The sequence below is a fragment of the Nelumbo nucifera genome, chromosome 5 (genome assembly GCF_055504915.1).
Source record: "Nelumbo nucifera cultivar China Antique chromosome 5, China Antique-T2T, whole genome shotgun sequence".
NCBI classification, from domain to species: Eukaryota; Viridiplantae; Streptophyta; class Magnoliopsida; order Proteales; family Nelumbonaceae; genus Nelumbo; species Nelumbo nucifera.
The window spans coordinates 2,706,978-2,726,897 of NC_142653.1; the positions used below are offsets into that span (position 1 = coordinate 2,706,978).

General features: G+C 37.7%; 2 protein-coding genes across 6 annotated transcripts in view; one reads left to right on the forward strand and one right to left on the reverse strand.

Moving 5' to 3' along the window:
• Positions 1-4,547: 4,547 nt before the first annotated feature.
• Positions 4,548-19,920, forward strand: part of LOC104603706 (Ubiquitin-like superfamily protein) — a 33,185-nt gene continuing 17,812 nt past the window's right edge. For 2 of the 5 annotated variants that reach the window (XM_088887335.1, XM_088887337.1), the window contains exons 1-9: positions 4,551-4,756; positions 12,592-12,721; positions 12,994-13,111; positions 14,310-14,414; positions 14,560-14,678; positions 14,811-14,891; positions 14,970-15,158; positions 15,403-15,472; positions 15,567-15,718. In XM_088887335.1, the coding sequence (XP_088743461.1) occupies positions 12,593-12,721; positions 12,994-13,111; positions 14,310-14,414; positions 14,560-14,678; positions 14,811-14,891; positions 14,970-15,158; positions 15,403-15,472; positions 15,567-15,718 (963 nt within the window). In that variant the 5' untranslated portion in view covers positions 4,551-4,756; position 12,592. Of the gene's footprint in view, positions 4,757-12,588; positions 12,722-12,993; positions 13,112-14,309; positions 14,415-14,559; positions 14,679-14,810; positions 14,892-14,969; positions 15,159-15,402; positions 15,473-15,566; positions 15,719-19,920 lie in introns of all 5 variants that reach the window. The other 3 variants (XM_010267799.3, XM_010267798.3, XM_088887336.1) reach the window with 3 other exon arrangements.
• LOC148791182 (uncharacterized) lies at positions 7,539-11,789 on the reverse strand. The gene is made up of 4 exons (XM_088887503.1): positions 10,596-11,789; positions 10,358-10,435; positions 8,510-9,367; positions 7,539-8,321 (listed from the first exon to the last, which is right to left on the reverse strand). Exons 1-4 carry the CDS (start codon positions 11,787-11,789, stop codon positions 7,539-7,541), a joined length of 2,913 nt encoding a protein of 970 aa, XP_088743629.1.

The window sequence follows — 19,920 nt, forward strand, 5'->3', positions numbered from 1 at the left end:
ATTTATAAAGTAAAATAAATAAAATGGAACACAAACATATTATTTATTGTATTAAGTAATTAGCAATAATTTATTGTTTTTGTTAAAATTATTAGTATAGCTAATCCAAATTACTAAATTCTTGTTGTAAGAAAATAATGAAATAAATATTAATTATTTTAAACAACATTACATCCTTTCTTATAATAATTATTAGTTTTTATTGTTTCACTTTCCCTTGACAAATCCTATGCATTACACGGGTCCTTGCTATTTAGAAGAAAAAAGAGGGTTATTTGCTAAACAACCTAAACTATGCCCTCAACTTGATACCGATGAGTCTTACGACGAAGCTAAAAAGGGCAAATTTTGATTTTTGGAGATAATTAATCACACTTAAATAAAAGTCACATGCAACTCATTTTTTACCGAAATCTAATAGAGTGAAAGTGCTTGTCATGCAATGTCACACAACATGGAAGGTATAAGTCATTTACTTGGGTAAATGCACTTATTTGGGACAAGTGTTTCCCATGATAAGTGCACTTACCAATGTTCTTTTATTCCTCAAGTAAAGTTGTAGAATGACAATTTTATCCAAATAAGTGACATTATTGAAGGGACAATATTACCCATCATGTATTAACATTTTTTTTGTGCGGATGGGTAAGTGACTTGCCCAAATCTCTAGAGGGTATTATTTGCCCAAGTAAATGAGTTGCTCATGAATTGTTCGTTTTCTATATGACCCATTAATACCAAAATACAGACATAGGTTTATTTATTTTTCATAGGATCCACCAACTTACTCGTCCTCACTTCCCGAAAAACAAAGGACGTCATAGGGAAAACATTGGGGTGTTTTAAGTCTTTTACACTTGAAAAACTATAAAAAAGGATAAAGTTTTGAAACCTCCCATAAGGTTTCTGACTATTGATAAAAACATCCCTTAAGTTTGGTAATTATAATCACCTCCCCTAAACTTTCTGATACAATTGCAAATAGACACCATTTATTAGAATTCTCTATCAAGAGGCACATAAATGTCCAAAATAGCCATACAATTATCATTGAGGCTAGTTTCTACAAAAAAAAAAAAAAAACAAAGCAATACAAACTTTATAAATCAATTCCAAGTAGGGGCGGAGCCAGAGCCAGAGGGGGATCTAGGGGAGCCATGCCCCCCATATGGCCCATCCATATTTACTCTTGCCCCCCTTCTCAATCCACTTTGGTCCCCTCATAAAAAATTCTTGGCTCCGCCCTTGATTTCAAGGATTTGGCGTAGCCATTCATATGAATTTAAAATTTGAAAAATAAACATTTGGGTAAATACAAAGAACCCCTTGTACTATGGGGTTAGTGACAAATACCCCCTATACTTTAATTTGTGACAAAGATCCCCTAAACTTTAACCATCAGACAAAGACCCCCTGAACTTTAGCCATTGGACAAAGACCCCCTGTTAGCATTAACTTCGAAAAAGATTCTCATTTGGCTATTTAAAGTTTTTAAATGCCAAAGTTACCATTTTCTAATTTATTTTACCATTTTTCTTTAATTTATGAAAGCATCCCTTTTTTTTTTGCATTTTGTTATATTTTTGGTCTTTTCCGTTGAACAAAACTAATTTTCTCTCTAATCGGACAAAACTTATCTACAACTTGAAAATTGGGGGTAGGGTTGCAATGCAAATGAAAGTAAGCTACAACCTACACATGATGCTCTTTCAGACGTCCCATCTGGCCTAGAGTTGGACCTAACCGATTGTTCCTCGTTGCATGCATTCTATTATCATCACCATCGATCATTTAATCCCAAAGCTGAGGAATTTCTTTACATTGATCAACCTTTCCTCGAATATGGTTTCTACTGGAATAGCTGCCCACATGTGGAGTATATCATCCAATCCACCGTTCACCAGCTCTACAAAATCTAATCCGATGTTGCACCTGCCCTGTTTACCTCCCGTCTTTCATGATTGTTTCATTCAGATAAAGCTTTCTTGCTCTTTCTTTCAACCTTCGTTCTAGAGTTCATTGTTTGTACTGGCTTTGACTTTGTAAAGAGGGTTAATGCTTGTATAACATCCGCCAAGGATCTCCCTTGGCAGGTGGTCATGCATGGTTGATAGTAGTTTCAGCATAGAAGAGTCAAAGCTTATTGTACTAGTGCAGATGGGCTTAAGCTTATTACAATGCCGTTTCGCGAGTCATTTTTAAAAGATATTATGGCAGGTTTGACAGCCAAAAGATGATGTGAGCTTTTGCATTATGATCTTAGCAGCCTAAAGACTATTTGGTTAAGGTGTGTCTTCCCGTGCATTTTTCCTTATGAAGTCGTGATGAAAAAAGCCCAAAATGGGTTTCAGACATCTTTCCTGGGCAATGCCTTTTGTAGCTAAATTATTTCTCAACCAAATAGGAAAGTACCAAAGCATGAATTGCCGGGCTTCTAAACAACCGATAGCCTATGCAGAAAGATGCACCAAACAGGGTCGTACATCGGTTTTAAGTTAAAACCGAATGCTTGTTTTCTACCTCTTTCTAAGTAGCACAATTGATTTATTAGTGCAAATATTGTTAGCCAAAATTTGTATCCCAAGTTAAGTCATACCCACTCTAGAGTAGAGAGTTTTGTGGACCTTGAATACTAGCTAAATGGGGACTTTTCTAACCGTTCGTTCTGAGTCAGAGCTAAGTTGAGTCATACCCACTCTTTTATTTTCACAGAGTTTTGTGGGGATGAGATGCCTCCATTCTTTTAGACTTTAGCAATGGAGTTGAATCGGATAAAAAACACTCCTCCCAATGGAACACTAGCACTGCATTTAGAAACGATGCAAATGGAGTGTAAATCCTAGTTCAGGGTAAATTTGCACTTTGGTTCACTTTTACTTGTGTTAATAAAATGTAAAAATACATCAATAAAAAATAAGTAAATTTAAATTTAAGTGGGCTTTTGATAAAATAAGGCATATGCTTTATTGGATTTCATGTTTGCATCCATTACGGCTAAAAATCTGTTTGGTAAGAAGATAAAATTGTCAGTGCAAAACTAACCTAACTCTCAATTTAAATGGACCATTTTATACTCTACATATTTGCATTTACACTTATTTGGATTGTTTCCAAGCGCAAGCTAAAGGGTTTTGACCTCATTAACAATATCAAGTGCAAGCTTTAAGATGGATGCCCGTCAATAGTGTCTTACCCATTTTCCAATAACTGTGCTAATGTTGTGCCGTTGGACTTCAAAGACCAAAGATCATTAATTGTTGCATCCTAAAAGTCTATACAACACGTTAAAACTTGTTTGTTTGGGCTGCATTTGGAAACAATGCAAATAAGTGTGAATTCAAATATATAGAGTATAAAACTGTTCATATATATTACAAAGTTGAGTTAGTTTTGTACTGACAAATTTACATTCTTACCAAACAGACTTTTAACTGTAATGGATGCAAACACAAATTCCAATAAAACATATGTTTTTTTTTTTTTTTTTATCAAAAGCCCACTTGAATGCAAATGTACTTTTACATCTTGTTATCAATGTAAATATGCATTGAAAAATGTATTTTCTGTCATTTATTAATACATAAAAAAATGTAATATAACTAAACACAGACAAAAGGGAACCAGAGTACAAGTTTACCTTGAACTGGGATTTACACTCATTTGCATTGCTTCCAAATGCAACCTTACGTGTTCAATGTTAAGCTTAAATATATTGATATGGGTTTCAAACTTTCTAACCAAAAAGTTTCATACTTCCGTTCGAGATTGAGTGACCTAACCCAACAAACCAACGTTACCAGTCTAGAACATGGATTCATAAATCCCCCTCCTTCTCCCCCTAATATGTATTAGCCCTTCCCCAATGCTTTTTTTTTTTTTTCAAAATCTGAATATTAGTTTTTTGCTTATATAAGTATTTTCAGTTCTAAGGCTATTTGTTTACCAAGTTCTGTCTCCTTCCTGTCTAAAGTATTTTTCGGTTTCTCCCTTGTAAGTATTTTAGGGTCAGTTCGGTTTAAGAGAATGGCAAAACGAAGAAAATAGAGAACCTCTAACAGAGTATTTTTGGTAATTTAATGCTTTCTCTCATATGACTTAATGGCCGAGGGGTATTTATTGCAATGTAAAAGTTCAGAGGGTTTTTGTTACTAACACTATAATTATAGAAAGATCTTTGTAATTTATGATAAAAAATAACTGTATAAATATTTTAGACATTTTTATACTTTTTTTGAGGATTGTAACAATATGTAACAGTGCAAATATGTACATTATAAATCTATAAAAAATAATATAAAATATAAAATTTTGCACTCTATATATTTGCATTCATACTCCTTCCAAATTGAGCCAAAACGAAAAGTTCATGAAAAATTATTACAATTACAAAACTTCAGGGAGGTTTCAATAATAACCACAAACTTAAGCGGGGAGGTTTTAGCAACAATAAGAAAAAAAACAGACACAAATAAATATGCGTATTACGCATGGATGCGCATTCTAGAATCTTCCTAATTTACTAAAAGTTTCAGGCTTTCAGCCTTAGAGGAAGAAAATAGAAATAGAAAAATAAACAAAAAAGAAAAAAAAAAGAGAGGAGGAAGGTGGTCAGGGACTCGGGGCTCAGGGTGGTGTATCCGTCTTCCTCCGCAAGCCAATACTAAGGCAAAACAGTTTTCTTCATCCAGTCCCTTCATCGAACAATACCGTCGAATCTTTAGACATCCTCTCTGACTGCAGAGTTTAATAACGAAAGGTACGTTTTATATTGATCTTATTATATATACTCGAAGATTTCATTTTTTTTCGCTCAGGTATGGTCTTCCTGTTTTCCTGAAGAAGAATGGGATCTATTAAAGATTTGTTCTACCAAATAGCTGGGATTCCATACATCCTTGCTCCGAATCACATCAATGCCTTTATTTTTTCATTTATCGTTTGTTTTCTATCCCATTAGATTTTCTCTTTCCTCCTCCTTTTAACTATTGGGATGCTTTTTCTAATTGTGAGTTTCCGAATGCATTCTAAGTTCTAAAAGAGCAGGCCGGCAATCTTACTAGTCTTTCATAGGGCATATTGGTGCCAGTTTTAATCTCGTTGTTCGGAAGGTCGTTGGCTATGTGTATCTTCTTTTGCTGATTAGATAGCTTTCTGAATTGGACCCGAATGCTTGGATGGTATATTGAGCACTATTAGGATTGTGGTAGTTTGAGGATTTCTGATGATCTCATACTGTACAGTGTAAAAGTCCAATATGCTAAGCCCTAGCTTGGCTTTTGTTTGTCTAATTCATTAGAAGACATAGCGTTGGCGTTTATTCCGATTTTCTGGTATATGAATTATTTCAGTGACAATAGGACATCTCCTGCACTTTTGTTTTCATGCAAGAAGGCTTAAAAGATGTTCGTTTTAGAGATTCCATTATCACACGTTTCATATTCATATTCTCCACATCTCATGGGAACAATATGTTTTCTTGGTGAGTACAAGTGGTGAGGCGTGCTTGGGGGATCTATAACCACTTACTGTTGGCTATATAGCCCGCAGCAACATAACTTCCAACCAAATATACCAGAACTGTCAGTGAGAAACATACCAACAGAAGGGATAAGTTGTAGTCACCTATTGGGTCTGCAATGTTTTGTTCAATTGACTACTATTAGGTGGAAAAACAAATACGCAAAACATATAATTTGTTTGGTCCAACCTTTCATAGAAAGGACTTTGTAATCAAGACCTTTTTATAGAAGAATATTTGATGAAAATATTTGGATGGAGGATATAATGTTCACCTGTCAATTATTGTGCAAAAGGACAGCTTTATTTTTGAATATAAAAAAGGATAGTTTGGAGTTTGGACATGCAATTCTTTACGAGAAGGATCAGAAAGGCCTTTGAATCGTTTAAAAAGGGTATTAGATATGTGACTTGCACAACGGAGAAGTCATGTCTATCTCTATCCTGCGTATGTGTTCAAAGATATTTTGACTTCTATTCCTTGGGGAGGCCTGCTAGAAATTTGACCAAGGCCTAGTTCATTTTTTCAGGAAGTCATTTACCTGGGTAAATGCACTTGTCTGAGCAAATATTTCTTAAGTAACACTTACTGGGGTAAGTGCACTTACCAATTTACTTTTGTTTTCCAGGTAAAGTTAAAGAATGACTGTTTTATCCATAAAGTGTCATTATTGAAGGGACAATGTTGTCACATCATGTGTTAGATTTTCCCCGTGGATGGGAAAGTTATTTACCCAATTGGGCAGAGGGTAATACTAACCTAGGTAACTGAGCCACTCAGGATTCATTCTTTTCCGTGAGGCCCACCAATACTGAAACATGAATGCGGGTGGTTGGTCAACTCTCGTGCTGATCAACTTTACTGCCCCCGTTTACCGAAAAACGGGTGAGGCCCAAATGTCACAATTTCCCATAGGCATGCTGCATGCTTCTAGTGCTGAGAAAGCACAAATCCACTTTGTAAATGGGCAACTAAATACATCTTAATTGTCATTCAGAGGAAACCAAACATGTACTAGAAACTATTTAAATAAAGGAAAAAAAAATACTGTGCCTCAAAGGCTCAAAAGGATTTGAGTCCTTGGTGGTGTATTACTTAGTTGCCAATCTAGCAAAGTAAAATAAGAGTTGAATGAATAGAAGAAAGCCTTAGGGAATGCCTAGTTAACATTCCACCTCTTCCAAGTGTTTTTTATTTTATTTTATTTTTTTAACTAGTTGGCCTACCTAACACTTAAAGGAAAAATATCCAGTTAGCCTGCATTAGATAAGGAAAGAGTTGTAATGTAACTAGTGATATCACTTTACTATTTTGAAAGTATATTGCTTTCAGAATCTTGTATTTTTGATGATTTGCGCAAAACAATAATTGGGGGGGGGATATGAGAATAGCATGCAGTTTAGCATTTGTGGGTACACCAAATATATGTATAGGCAACAATTCTTGTTGAGCTTGTTTTTGGATAAGAGGAAGACAAAACATCATTTTTGGGTGTATTATACATATATGGCTACATGCCACTCAGTTTCTGCAATAGAAATATCTATTATAGCCTTCTAACAATTAATAATATACTAGTGCATAACAATATCAATGACTACTAAATATGCACTGTAGGAAATTGAATTTTTCTGTTATTGATAAAAAATGCACCACAAAAAATTAGTGTGAATAATTAGGTTTGAATGACCTGTATTTTCTATTCCAGCAGAACATGTTTTTATATATAATTGGAGTCCTAAACGTTAGGACTTGTTCCCTATTTTAGAAGAGAAAATCTTGCCTAATCTATTCTAAATAAGGAAACAATTATATAGCTAATTACACCTGATTTGTAGCCTAATTTATAGCTAATTTACAGCAAAGAATCCCAACACTCCCCCTCAAGCTGGGTTGTAAATATTTATCATACCCAGTTTGCAACTAAGATCTCCAAAATGCGCCCTTGGGAGTGCTTTAGTTAGGATATCGGCAGTCTGAAGATTAGAAGGAATGTAAACATGCTTGATTACTTTCCCTTCTATCTTAAATGCTGATCTATTTCCACATGCTTGGTTCGGTCATGATGAACTGGATTTTTAGCAATATTGATGGCAGATTGACTATCACACAGTAGCTGGATTGTTCCCTCAAAAGGTATCTTCAATTCGACTAATACTCTTTTCACCCAAATTCCTTCACAGATACCATGAGCCATATTTCGAAATTCCGCTTCTGCACTACTCCTAGCCACCACAACTTGCTTTTTATTTCTCCATATTGTCAAATTTCCCCAAACATAGGTACAATGTGCAGAAGTGGATCGCCTATCTGTGATTGAGCCTGCCCAGTCTGTATCAAAATACAATTCCACTTCCCTACTTGAGTTTTTTCTGAATAACAATCCCTTTCCTGGAGTCATTTTCAAGTATCTCAAGATTCTGTACACCGCTGTCATGTGTTCTTTAGTAGGGTTGTTCATGAACTGACTAACAACACTTACTGAGAATGCTATGTCATGCCTAGTATGTGAGAGATAGATAAACTTCCCTACAAGCCTTTGATATCTTCTCTTATCTACAGGAGCACTTTCTTTATTTGAACCAAGTTTGGTAGTGTAGTCCATAGGTGTCTCTGCAGGTTTACACCCAAGCATACCTGTTTCTTTAAGAAGATCCAGTACATACTTTCTTTGAGAAACTACAATGCCCCGCTTAGACCTAGCCACTTCCATTCCCAAGAAGTATGTGAGTTTACCTAGGTCCTTGATCTCAAACTCTCTAGTCAGAAATTCCGACTCTTGGAAACTCCTCAGCATAATCCCCTGTTAGAACAATATCATCAACATAGACAATCAACGCAAAAATCAGTCCTTTTGAAAAATGTTTGACAAACATTGTATGATCAGTGTCCCTGTATATACCCATTACTCTTCATAACTCTGGTAAATCTCTCAAACCAAGCTCGGGGTGATTGTTTGAGACCATAAAGTGACTTCTTTAGTCTACAAACTTTATTGATGTTTGATGAGTTCTGTAGTCCCTGGGGAATGTCCATATAGACCTCATCTTCTAGATTCCCGTTCAAGAATGCATTCTTGACATCTAGTTGATGGAGGGGCCAATCCAAATTTGCTGTAAGAGAGAGAAGTATCCGAATAGTGTTGAGTTTTGCAACCGGAGCAAAGGTCTCCTCATAATCTATGCCATAGGATTGAGTAAATCCCTTAGCTACCAATCGAGCCTTGTATCTCTCAATACTACCATCTGCCTTTGTTTTTACAGTGAAGATCCACTTGCACCCAATCACATTCTTTCCATGAGGCAAATCAGTAATTTCCCAAGTACCATTCTTCACTAGAGCATTAATTGCCTTATTCCATTTTGGGATAGCCATGGCTTCTTGGATTGAATCAGGAATGGAGATAGAATTGATTTTGCTGGTGAATGCTTGGTAAGATGAAGATAGTCCCTCATAATTCACATAGTTGCCAATAGGGTACAATGGCCTACTTCTGCATTCTCTCACCCCTTTCCTGAGTGCAATGGGTAGGTTCTCATCGGAATTATCATGATCACTTAAACTAGTACCTGCAGGATTTTCCTCCACAGTCTGTAAGTCAGATGTAGGGATTTTTACCTCAGGTTCAGATGCTGGTAGTATCTGTGAATCTGCTAGAGTCTCTGATTCCTTCGGTTCTCCCTTTTTTCTATGATAGACAATTATCTCGGGAAATTCAGAATCAGTTGGTTTCGGTTCAGGTTCAATTTGGACACTTGGAGAAGGTATTTCAGGTGTTTCTGGTGTGCAATCTATGCTATCCAAGAAAAACCGATATTCTTGTGGTTGACTTTGACTAGAACTCTCCCTCTGAATATCAGTTTTGGGGTAATAGGGTTTGGTTTAAAAAAATGTGACATCCATGGTGTGATAAAACTTTTGGTTGTTAAGACAAAAGCATTTGTAACCCTTTTGGTTGGGAGAGTACCCTATAAAGATACATTTGGTGGATTGAGAGCCAAGCTTGGTTCGATGTTGTTGATGGATATGCACAAACACAGTAAACCCAAATATTTTTAGTGGAAGAGAGGAAATCAACTGACTTTGAGGAAAGTGTTGTAAAAATACTTGATTTGGAGTGGAAAAATCTAGTACTTTGGATGGAAGTCGATTGATTAGGTATGCTGTTGTAAGTATAGCCTCACCCCAAAAACTTTGGAACATTGGATGAAAACAACAAAGACCTGGCAATGTCCAGAAGGTGTCTATTCTTTCTCTCGGCTATCCCATTTTGTTGAGGGGTATCTACACAGGAACTTTGGTGTATGATTCCCTTAGCTGATAGATATGAGCCAAGATTAGAGTTAAAAAACTCTCTTCCATTGTCAGTTCTAAGTATTTGAATAGAAGTTTGAAATTGATTTTTAATCATTGTTCTGAAATTCTTAAATATTTGAGTAACTTCTGATTTATTTTTCATGAGAAAAATCTATGTGAGTCGTGTGTGATCATCTATTAAAGAGATGAACCACCGAGCTCCTGTGACATTTGGAACTTGAGATGGACCCCAAACATCACTGTGGATCATAGAAAAAGGTTTCGATGCTTTGTATGGCTGAATTGGGTATGAAATGCGAGAGTTTTTTGCAAATTGACAAATTTCACACTGAAAAGAACTAGCACTTTTATTTCTGAATAAACTTGGGAAAAGTTTGGATAAGTACATAAACTTGGGTGACCTAACCTGTAATGCCACACCATCACCAACCTCTCACTCTCACTTTTCAACTCACTAACAGACACACAAGAATTATTGTGACAAGAAATATGTTCACTCACTCCTAGATGAGATTGTCTTACAGAATCTGGTTGAACCTCAAGATGATAAAGCCCAACATGACTCCTAGCACTGCCAATCATCTTCCTCGAAGTCAAATCCTGAAATTCACAGACACAAGGAGAAAAATTAGCTATACAGTTAAGATCTTGGGTAATTTTATTTATGGAGAGTAGGTTATAGTCTAGATTAGGAACATATAGAACAAATTTGAATGTTATGTCCCTGGATACCACAACCGAACCAGTTCCTTCCTTCAACTTTTGCCAAAGAATCATCTGTAATTCTAATTGTGAAAGTTTCATTACAAGGAGAATATGTGTGGAAAACTCGCCTATCTCCTGTCATGTGATCGGAAGCACCAGAGTCTACAATCCAAGGTTTATAGTGCTCTTGTTTTACAGTCAAAGCCTTAAGAAAGTTACCTTTTTGAGCTATGGAACCTGATCCAACAACTGGTGGATTTTGCCGTGATTGCAGCAACCTTCTCAGTCCATCAAGTTCCTCCTTGCTAAAATTTGCAAGTTGCTCTGAACTGCCAGCCATGTTGCCTCGAATTTCCTTCTCTGCTGCTGTCTTTGGCTTCCAATCAGCAGGTTTTCCATGGAGTTTCCAGCAGGTTTCTTTGGTATGACCAGGGCGGCGGCAATGTTCACACCATGGTCTTCCCCCTTTGCGTGGCTGCTGCTGGTTTCGGGCAGCCAAGGCTGATGACTCACCACCAGCAGCTGATTTTTCCATCCCCAGCATCAAATGGCGTCTACTCTCTTCCCTTCGGACCTCAGAAAATGCTTCACGTAAGCTTGGCAGCGGTTTTGTGCTAAATAACCTTCCTCTTACAGCATCAAGACTTGAATTTAGTCCCAAGCAAAATTTGTAGACCCGCTTATTCTCAATTATCTTCTTGTATTGTTCGAGATCAGCGGTAGTATCCCAGGAATATTTTTCAAAAGCGTCCAGTTGCTGCCAGCTTTGATGGAGTTTGTTGTAATACTCGGTCACAGATAAATCACCTTGTCGGAGATCATGCATGACACCCTCAATTGTCACCAGTTCGGGGGTGTTGTCTTTGTGAGAATAAGTGTCTTTTGCAGCCTCCCAGATCTCTGCAGCTGTTTCATATAGGAGAAAATTTTCTCCTATGTGTGGCTCCATGGAATTCACTAGCCAAGACATAACTTGGCTGTTATCTCTCTTCCAAATCCGATAACCAACATCTTTTTCATCTGGTTTGGTGATATTTCTGGTGAGATAATCTTCTTTCTCCTTGCTGCGGACATGAAACATGAAGGATTGAGACCATTGGATGTAGTTTCGGCCCTTCAATTTGTATATGGTGATGGGTGTGGATGAGTAGTTTGTAAAGTCTCCACCATTGTTGTTGAACATAACAGTTTCGACGTTTGAGGAGGAGGATTTTGGAGTTTCAATTGAAGATTCGTTGGTGTTTGTCATGGATGGTATTTGATGTTGCTGCCGGGAATGAGATAAAGGCTAGGATGGCTGATGAATACTGCAGGAATAAGCAGTGTAGAAAGCTGCTGGAAAAGCAGTAGATAGAGAACTGACCTAGGACGGCTGTGGGAAGAACAGGTGGCGTCTAGGGTTGCTCTGATACCATGTGAATAATTAGGTTTGAATGACCTGTATTTTCTATTCCAGCAGAACATGTTTTTATATACAATTGGAGTCCTAAACGTTAGGACTTGTTCCCTATTTTAGAAGAGAAAATCTTGCCTAATCTATTCTAAATAAGGAAACAATTATATAGCTAATTACACCTGATTTGTAGCCTAATTTATAACTAATTTACAGCAAAGAATCCCAACAATTAGTTAATTTGTATTAGAGAATTTAATCTTATTCATTTGGGAAGTATTTTCCTTTTCTATTATAACCTTTGATTTTTGAATTTTAGCTTATTCATTTGGCAAGAACAGATTGATGAAACAGGATTCATGTAGCTGACCCCATATAGTTGGGATAAGGGATGGATAATGATGAGCTTATTCATTTGGCAGTTGTTTTTGGCATGCTTTATTGGTTGTTGTATAAGTTGTATTACTCCATGTAAAAGCCTTACTTTTTTGTCATATAAATCCCATCTGTTAAACATGTATTCAAATACATGTTTTGCTATGCCATGGTCCCTCCATTTTCCCTTTAAAGTAATGCGCTTGGCTTATTAATAACAGTTTACCTCTCTTTGCTGATTTATTAAATTAGTTGTATCCTTGCCCTTTGTTTGCTTCAGCAGAATGGCGAATGAAAATTTTGTTGAAGGTTCCAGTATGAGTGGAGTTACTGATGAAGGTTCAGGTTCAACTGTCGAACTCAGCATTAAGACTTTGGACTCACAGATCTACACATTTCACGTTAACAAAAATGTAATGTTTTTCCAACATCCCTTACTTGTCTACATTAGTTGAAACATAAAGTTAATTTCAGGTTATTGCATTGCCTATTTTATACTCACAATGGCCATATCTTGACATATATTCTAAAAAAAAAAATATCTTGACATATTCTATAACACATTATAAACTGCATATACCAGATTTGTAATTACCTTTGTTTGTCAATTACATTAATCAAGTTACAGAATGGGGCTAGGTGATGACTATTTGATAACATTTGATTTGATTTTGAGCATTTTCAGATGCCTGTTTTATTGTTCAAGGAGAAAATAGCAAATGAAATTGGTGTTCCAGTTGGGCAGCAACGATTAATTTTTAGGGGAAAGGTCTTAAAGGATGATCATCTTCTATCTGAGTACCGTATCCTACTTTTTCATAGATGTTGGGTGCTCCCCCTTCTTGTCTTTCTTCTTTATGATCTACTGGTTCATATTTTTCTGCTTCTCACTAATGAAATGTGTCACATTGATTTGAGTACTAGTGTCAGAATCTGGCATGGACATGGATTACAGGATGTCAGACCTCGTGAACATAAAAAATAAGATTCTTTATTAGTTCTAGTAATAAAAATTTGATTATATGAGTTATGGAATAACACTATTGGGAAAGAAAACAGATTACAGATAGATGTATACATCAATGCAAACAACAATAAAAAATAAAATAATATATAATTGTTTATATTAGATTATCAAATGTTATCAAAAAACAATTCATGACCAAATTGTTTCCTAGTGGTCCAAAGTTCTTTACTCACATGCTATGTATTTGACAAAGGGAAGAGCCCCCTCAAGTTTTCTGCCTACTTGTGCTCAACACACGTATGACACCCATTTTGAAATTTCTACTAACATAGCTAATGAAACAGCGAATTACTGTATGGCTACCCGCTATCTGTCTCCCCTAATCATCATAGTTGTCAAGGTGTGCTTGGTTGGGCCCCTCATCCGAATGCCACAATTTATGTATAAAATGGGACCGGCCTAGGCAACTACGTTTTGATAGGAAAAGTAATGTTCTTAATAAAGAGCATTACTGTTTTTTCATTTTATATGCATGACAATTGGAATGTAAAATTAGGGAACTGACCTAGAATTTAGTTTTTTCTTTGTAAAATTCTATCTCCTATGTGACCTGGCAGCTAGGTGCTCACTATTGTTCTTCTAACTTAAACGGAACTTCTAAGGCAGCAGATTGGCATAAAGAATTCAGTGTTAAGTAGATTTCAGATGTGAGTCATGTGACATGGAGGCATTCTGTACATAGCCAATTTAGAGGTTTTCCTACTGGATAGCTGATATGGATTGGCTGGAAAAGTGTGCTTGTCCATCAAGTAATTTGGTATGATACATCTATAAGAACTTTTTCTGATACTAATATTTTCTTAAAGTTGGTTGCATTCTGTCTATTCTTTCGGTTGACATATATCTAGTTATCTACTTATCATGGTATCCGAGTTTCATTTACAGATTCTTCTAGTTTGGCTTATTTGGGTGTTTCTGAGACTTCTGTGTACGCTCTTTTACTATTCTACATAGTACTCCTTGACTATACCTAGATGTGGAAGATGGGAGTACCCTGCATTTAGTTGCAAGACAGCCAGCTCAATCTCAGCCTTTGCCTGGAACAAACTCTGGAGAGACCAATCAGAATGATGCTAGAGGTATTTACATACTTTACATTTCATTATCTGCTTCTGGGTTTCTGTTTAAGATTTCATTGGTCATGCATCTCATCTTTGAATGTAATGGAATTCCTTTAAGACCTAAGAAAATGAGTTTTACTGTAACTGATGTATTATTTGACAGGAACTGATGGTAATGCTGGTGCTACACGTAACCGGGTTGGGCAAATTTCGCACAGTGTTGTCCTTGGAACCTTTAATATTGGGGATCAAGGTGAAGGCATTGTTCCTGATCTTACTCGGGTATGATGTGATGGTTCTTTTGCTCTTGAATTTCACCGTGGGCTGAAGTATTTGCATATTATATTAAGGGGCTTATCCTTGTCAGTCTCAATGACCATACTCCATGGCTTTGACGTTTTGCTTTTACTTCAGATTATTGGGGCAGTTCTGAATTCTATTGGAATTGGGAACCAGACCCTTGGTGGGACAACCAACATACCATCTAGTACACCTGTGAGTAATTGGGCTTTCCTGGACCAGCAGTTTTCATTTAAGTATCCTCGTTATAATGATGTCTTTTATGTTCTCCAGTCAAATGGTTCCAGTTCCTCTCAAGGAACTGAAGCAGAAGGTACACATGGGAATGTTGATGGCAACGGCCAAGCAGGAGGTCAAGCTCAACGTGGGCAGGCATTTCCTAATCACCCATTCCAATCTCTGCCTCAATCTTTACAATTTCCATTGGCAGGGGTTGCAGTACCTATTCCTTCACTTCATATGGTAGCTTTACATGGTTCCTCTTTCACACTGTTTACAAGTTGCAACTAAAAGAGCAGAAAGTGATTATACATTGCCTTGGGAAAGAAAAGCATTTCTTTTTCATATTTGGTTGTGTTAAAAAATTGCCAGTTCCAAATTTCTTTCAATTCATTTTCTGTTCTTTTATTTGCAAACCAGTGGATCATTTGTGTTTCTTGATTTGGTAAATGGTTTTACTGATTATTTCCATGTTTCTGTGCTTTAGCCTATTCCTGATTCTTTGAGCACAATTTCTGAGTTCATAAACCACATGGAGCAAGCATTGCCACTCAATGGTGATAATTTAAAGCATCTTAGAATTATCCTTGTAATAGGAACTACTTTGCCATTGACTAATATGTTACTAAGTTACTTAAATGGTTCCTGCAGGGTATCAGCCAAATCCTTCTACCAATGTTGGAGATACAACAAGGGTGGAGTTACCATTTAATGAACGAGGACTGCCAACACCTGAAGCACTAAGCATTATTATCCGGCGAGCACAGCAACTTCTCAGTGCCCATGCTGTGGCTGCACTTTCTGTATATTCTATATTCCTTCATAGCTATGTTCATTTAGATATTTTGTACAGATAATAAATAACCAAATACCTGTATTAAGGGTGGCATTATGTTTTGGATATATCAATTTTTCTGCACCTTGTCCAGCCTTGTCCAGTTGTCCCTGCTATATCTGGGTAACATATGAACATACCTTTTACTCATGCATGCATACCTATGTGTGTTTTGACTCTTGAAAGTGGGTTAATGTATTTTATTTATAGTCAAATATTTCTTTGGATATTCTTTCTGTGGTAGAAACTCTTAGGATGATTTGATTTTGTTTTTACTTGGAGATGGTGGTATTCCAGAAAATGGAGAAGCCAAAGAAAGCGCTTGAAAGCATAAGCATTTTGTTTCTTGAATTATAATCATAGAGAACAACCTTCAGACTTTGCCTTTCAAAGCTTTTTATTGCAAAATAGGAATTGGTTTCTTTCAGGCTCAGGGATGCTAGAGTGTCTTTAATATTTGAAGAATCTTTTTTTTTTTTTTTGGGGGGGGGAAAGCACATGAGGTCCACTATTTTATCAATTACTTTATCTTTTAAAGATAAGATGCCCATAAGGGAAAGGGGGATGCCAATTGTCAAGTTAGGGATATGAGTAGGGTGTCAGTGGGTTGGGTTGGGTTAAGTGGTAAACCGGCTTTTACCCAACCCTATTGGGTTGGGGTTGGATCAGTCTTAATCAGGTTGAATGCCAGTGGTTAGATACAAGTAGAGATGCCCAGTGAGGTTAAAGTAGAAAGGATAAACCACCTCTTATACTTATTAGCTTGCATTGCAGGTATGGAACCACTTTTTCCTTTTGGGGCATCATGAACATCTCCTTTAAATATCTTATTTTTCCCTGCATGTTTGTTCTCTTATTACCTAAAAAGGCAGAAAATTGTATGGCATTGCACAAGGGCATCCATTTTATGGAGCCTAGAGGTTAGAGGAGTACAAGAATACTCGAGAAAAAAGAATACTTTTTTTTTTGATTAATAACACTTTCACTAAATCATCAGTAGAAAATTTATAAGAGGAAGACAAACACACTTATCTTCCAAGAGCCACAAAGAGCCTCATGAAAGGAAAAAAAGAAGAAAAAGAGAAAAGAAGACACTAAAGTTACAGTTTAGCCCAAAGCAGTGAATCCCTTTCTGCCCCTTGTTTAGCTAAACCGTCAGCTAGGGAATTAGCTGATCTTTTAACTCAACATGTCTTAACTTCCATCTCCCGCACCAGCCACATGAATTTCCTCCTCTCATTGTTGTACTTCCATAAACCATTTTGATCTTTAGTCAGCCACCCTATCACCACCTCTGAATCCCCTTCAATTATGAGTTTCTTGATGTTCAACTCCTTAGTTTTCCGGACTCCTTCCATAACTGCAAAGATCTCAGCTCTAAGGGAGTCACCCACTCCAATTGGGCCTGAGAACATGGCAGAGATGACCCCATTTTCGTCCCTAAAAACACCTCCAATCCCCGATTGTCCCGGATTTCCCCTACTACAACCATCAAAGTTTAATTTCAAGAATCCACTAGGTGGGGGAGTCCAAGTCACATTCATTACTGACTTGGTCTGTGTGCAATTTGCAATTTCACCCCATTTCCTCAACACGTCATCCACAGTGTAATCTGTAAATAGTTCCAAAGATTTCAGCCACTGTACCGCCCTAATATTTATGATAGCCCTCATATCTGCTGCTCCTCTCTGGGTTTCTAAGAATATCCTGGAGTTTCTTTCTTCCCACAGTGTCCAACATACTGCAACCCTTAATCCTCTCCACATTATCCTTCCCCTTTTTATCCGCCACCTAAAAAAGGTATGATGGGGGATTCCAACTGCATCCAAATAAGGGGAAGCCCAATCCCAAATTGACCTCGCAAAGTGGCAAGACACCAGTAGGTGAAAACCGGTCTCCCCATCCGCTTTACATAGAACACCATTGAGGTGACAAGCAAGTATTGGGTCTCTTCTTTTGGAGTAGATCACCAGTGTTGATTCTTTCCAGATAGGCTTCCCAACAAAAACTACCAACCCTAGGAGGTATTGCTTTGCACCAAACCTCACCAACAGGGAAAGGGGGGAAGGTAGGACTGGTGGACTGACTTAAGACTTTGAAGAACGAAGCACAAGAGAAGATGCCATTGGGGGTAGGTGTCCAAATTCTAGAATCCGCCCTAGTGGGGTCTAAGACAACGTTATCAAGAAGTGCAATAAGGCTCGAAATACTGTCGAGGTCTGAGTCCCTCAAATCCCTTCTTAGACCCAAGTTCCACCCAGCCCCAAAAGTTGAAGAGGACGGGGTGGTGAAAGATGAGATCGACTCACTTTTCAAATAAGAAAGAGCATACAAAGAAGGAAACTGATCCTTTAAAGGGGTGTTCCCCACCCAGGTTTGTTCCCAAAATTTTATGGAGTTACCGGAATTCAAGTCATACCTGATATTAGGGGAGAAAACTGGTAGCAGGTCATGAATGGTTTTTCAAGGAGAATTGCTTGTGGTCCTAGCTCTGATTCCAGCGTCCCATCCATTGTGCTCCAGCCCATGTATACTTGCCACTATTCTAGCCCATAGCTTCTCCTTCTCCATAGGGAACCTCCACAACCACTTCTCCAACAGAGTCATATTCCTTCTCCTGATACTCCCAAGCCCCACGCCACCACAAGACTTACTCCTACATACTATCTCCTAGCTAACTCTGTGGTCCCTCTTCTCCTCTCCTGGTTCCCATAGGAAATCTCTCATTAGCTTCTCTAATCTGTTAGCAACCTTCACTGGGATTTTAAACACCGACAGGAAAAAGATGGGTAAGTTAGCAAGCGTGACCTTAATTAGTGTAATTCTCCCACCGAGAGAGAGGTAGTTCTTTTTTCAGGATACCGGCCTTTTTTCAAACCTTTCCACCACCGGGTTCCAAAAGCTCTCTCTCATGGGATTATCACCTAATGGCAACCCTAAGTAGTTCAAAGGCCACCCCGAAACTTCACACCCCAACACTTCAGCACTCTCCCTGATCTCTCCCTCCTCCAAGTTTACCCCCATTACACAGCTTTTCCCAAGGTTAACCTTCAAGTTAGACATTTGCTCAAACAGTTGTATCACCAACTTCAAATTCCTGATAAAACTCACATTACCACCTTCACAAAATAGAATCGTGTCATCAGCAAACTGCAAGTGAGTGAGGGGGGTTTCCACCCTCCCAACTCTCTAGCCTCTAATGAGCCCCCTAGAATCTGTTCTGTGAATCAGTTTCCCCAAAACCTCCGCAATTAGAATGGACAAGAAAGGAGACATGGGGTCCCATTGTCTTATACCCCTACTGGCTAGAAAGAAATCTACCACTGTCCCATTCACTAGCACTGAATAATGACAACTTCTGACACAACCCATGATCCACTTGCACCATCTAGCCCCAAACCCAAATTTAGTCAAAACTTTCCTCAAGAAATCCCAGTCCACCAAGTCATAAGCCTTTTTCAAGTCCAACTTACAGACCACTCCCTTCTTTTTATCCCTCTTAAAGTTCTCCACACTCTCATTAGCAATTAAAATATGATCAGTAATTTGTCTTCCCTCACAAAGGCTCCTTGATAGTGTGCAATGATATCGGGCAGTACCTTCTTCAGCCTCAAAGACAACACTTTTGCAATGATCTTATACAAGCTATTAACCAAGCTAATTGACCTAAAATCCTTCGGGTGGGATGCATCTTTCTTTTTTGGAATTAAAGCTATAAATGTAGAGTTCACACCCGGATTGACAATTCCTCTCCTGAAAAACTCCTCAAACACCTGCAAGAGATCATCTTTCAAGATATCCCAACAGTCCTGATAAAAAGCCATTGTGAACCCATCCGGCCCTGGAGCTTTTGTTCTATCCATAGAAAACATAGCTTCCTTGATCTCTTCTAGAGTAAAGTTTCTTTCCAACCTTCTCCTGTTCTCCACTCCTACATCTGGCCAGTCCAAACCTTCTACCCACACCCTTCTACTCACAGGCCTTCTTAGAATAGATTTGAAGTGCTCCACACAGGCCCTGGCAATCTCCTCTTGTTGTACTAACTTGATTCCATCTACTACCAATTTGGAGATAAAGTTCTTCCTTCTCCTGCCATCTGCTAGAGAATGGAAATACCTGGTGTTTCAGTCTCCCTCTTGCAACCACTTACACCGAGATTTTTGCCTCCAA

Coding starts and splice junctions, on each gene's coding strand:
- LOC148791182 (XM_088887503.1), bottom strand. CDS start 11,789: ATGACAAACACCAACGAATCTTCAATTGAAACTCCAAAATCCTCCTCC. Junction 9,368..10,357: donor TTGAGGTTCAACCAGATTCT/GTAAGACAATCT, acceptor ACTGATATTCAG/AGGGAGAGTTCTAGTCAAAG. Junction 8,322..8,509: donor ACTCATCAAACATCAATAAA/GTTTGTAGACTA, acceptor TTGTTCTAACAG/GGGATTATGCTGAGGAGTTT.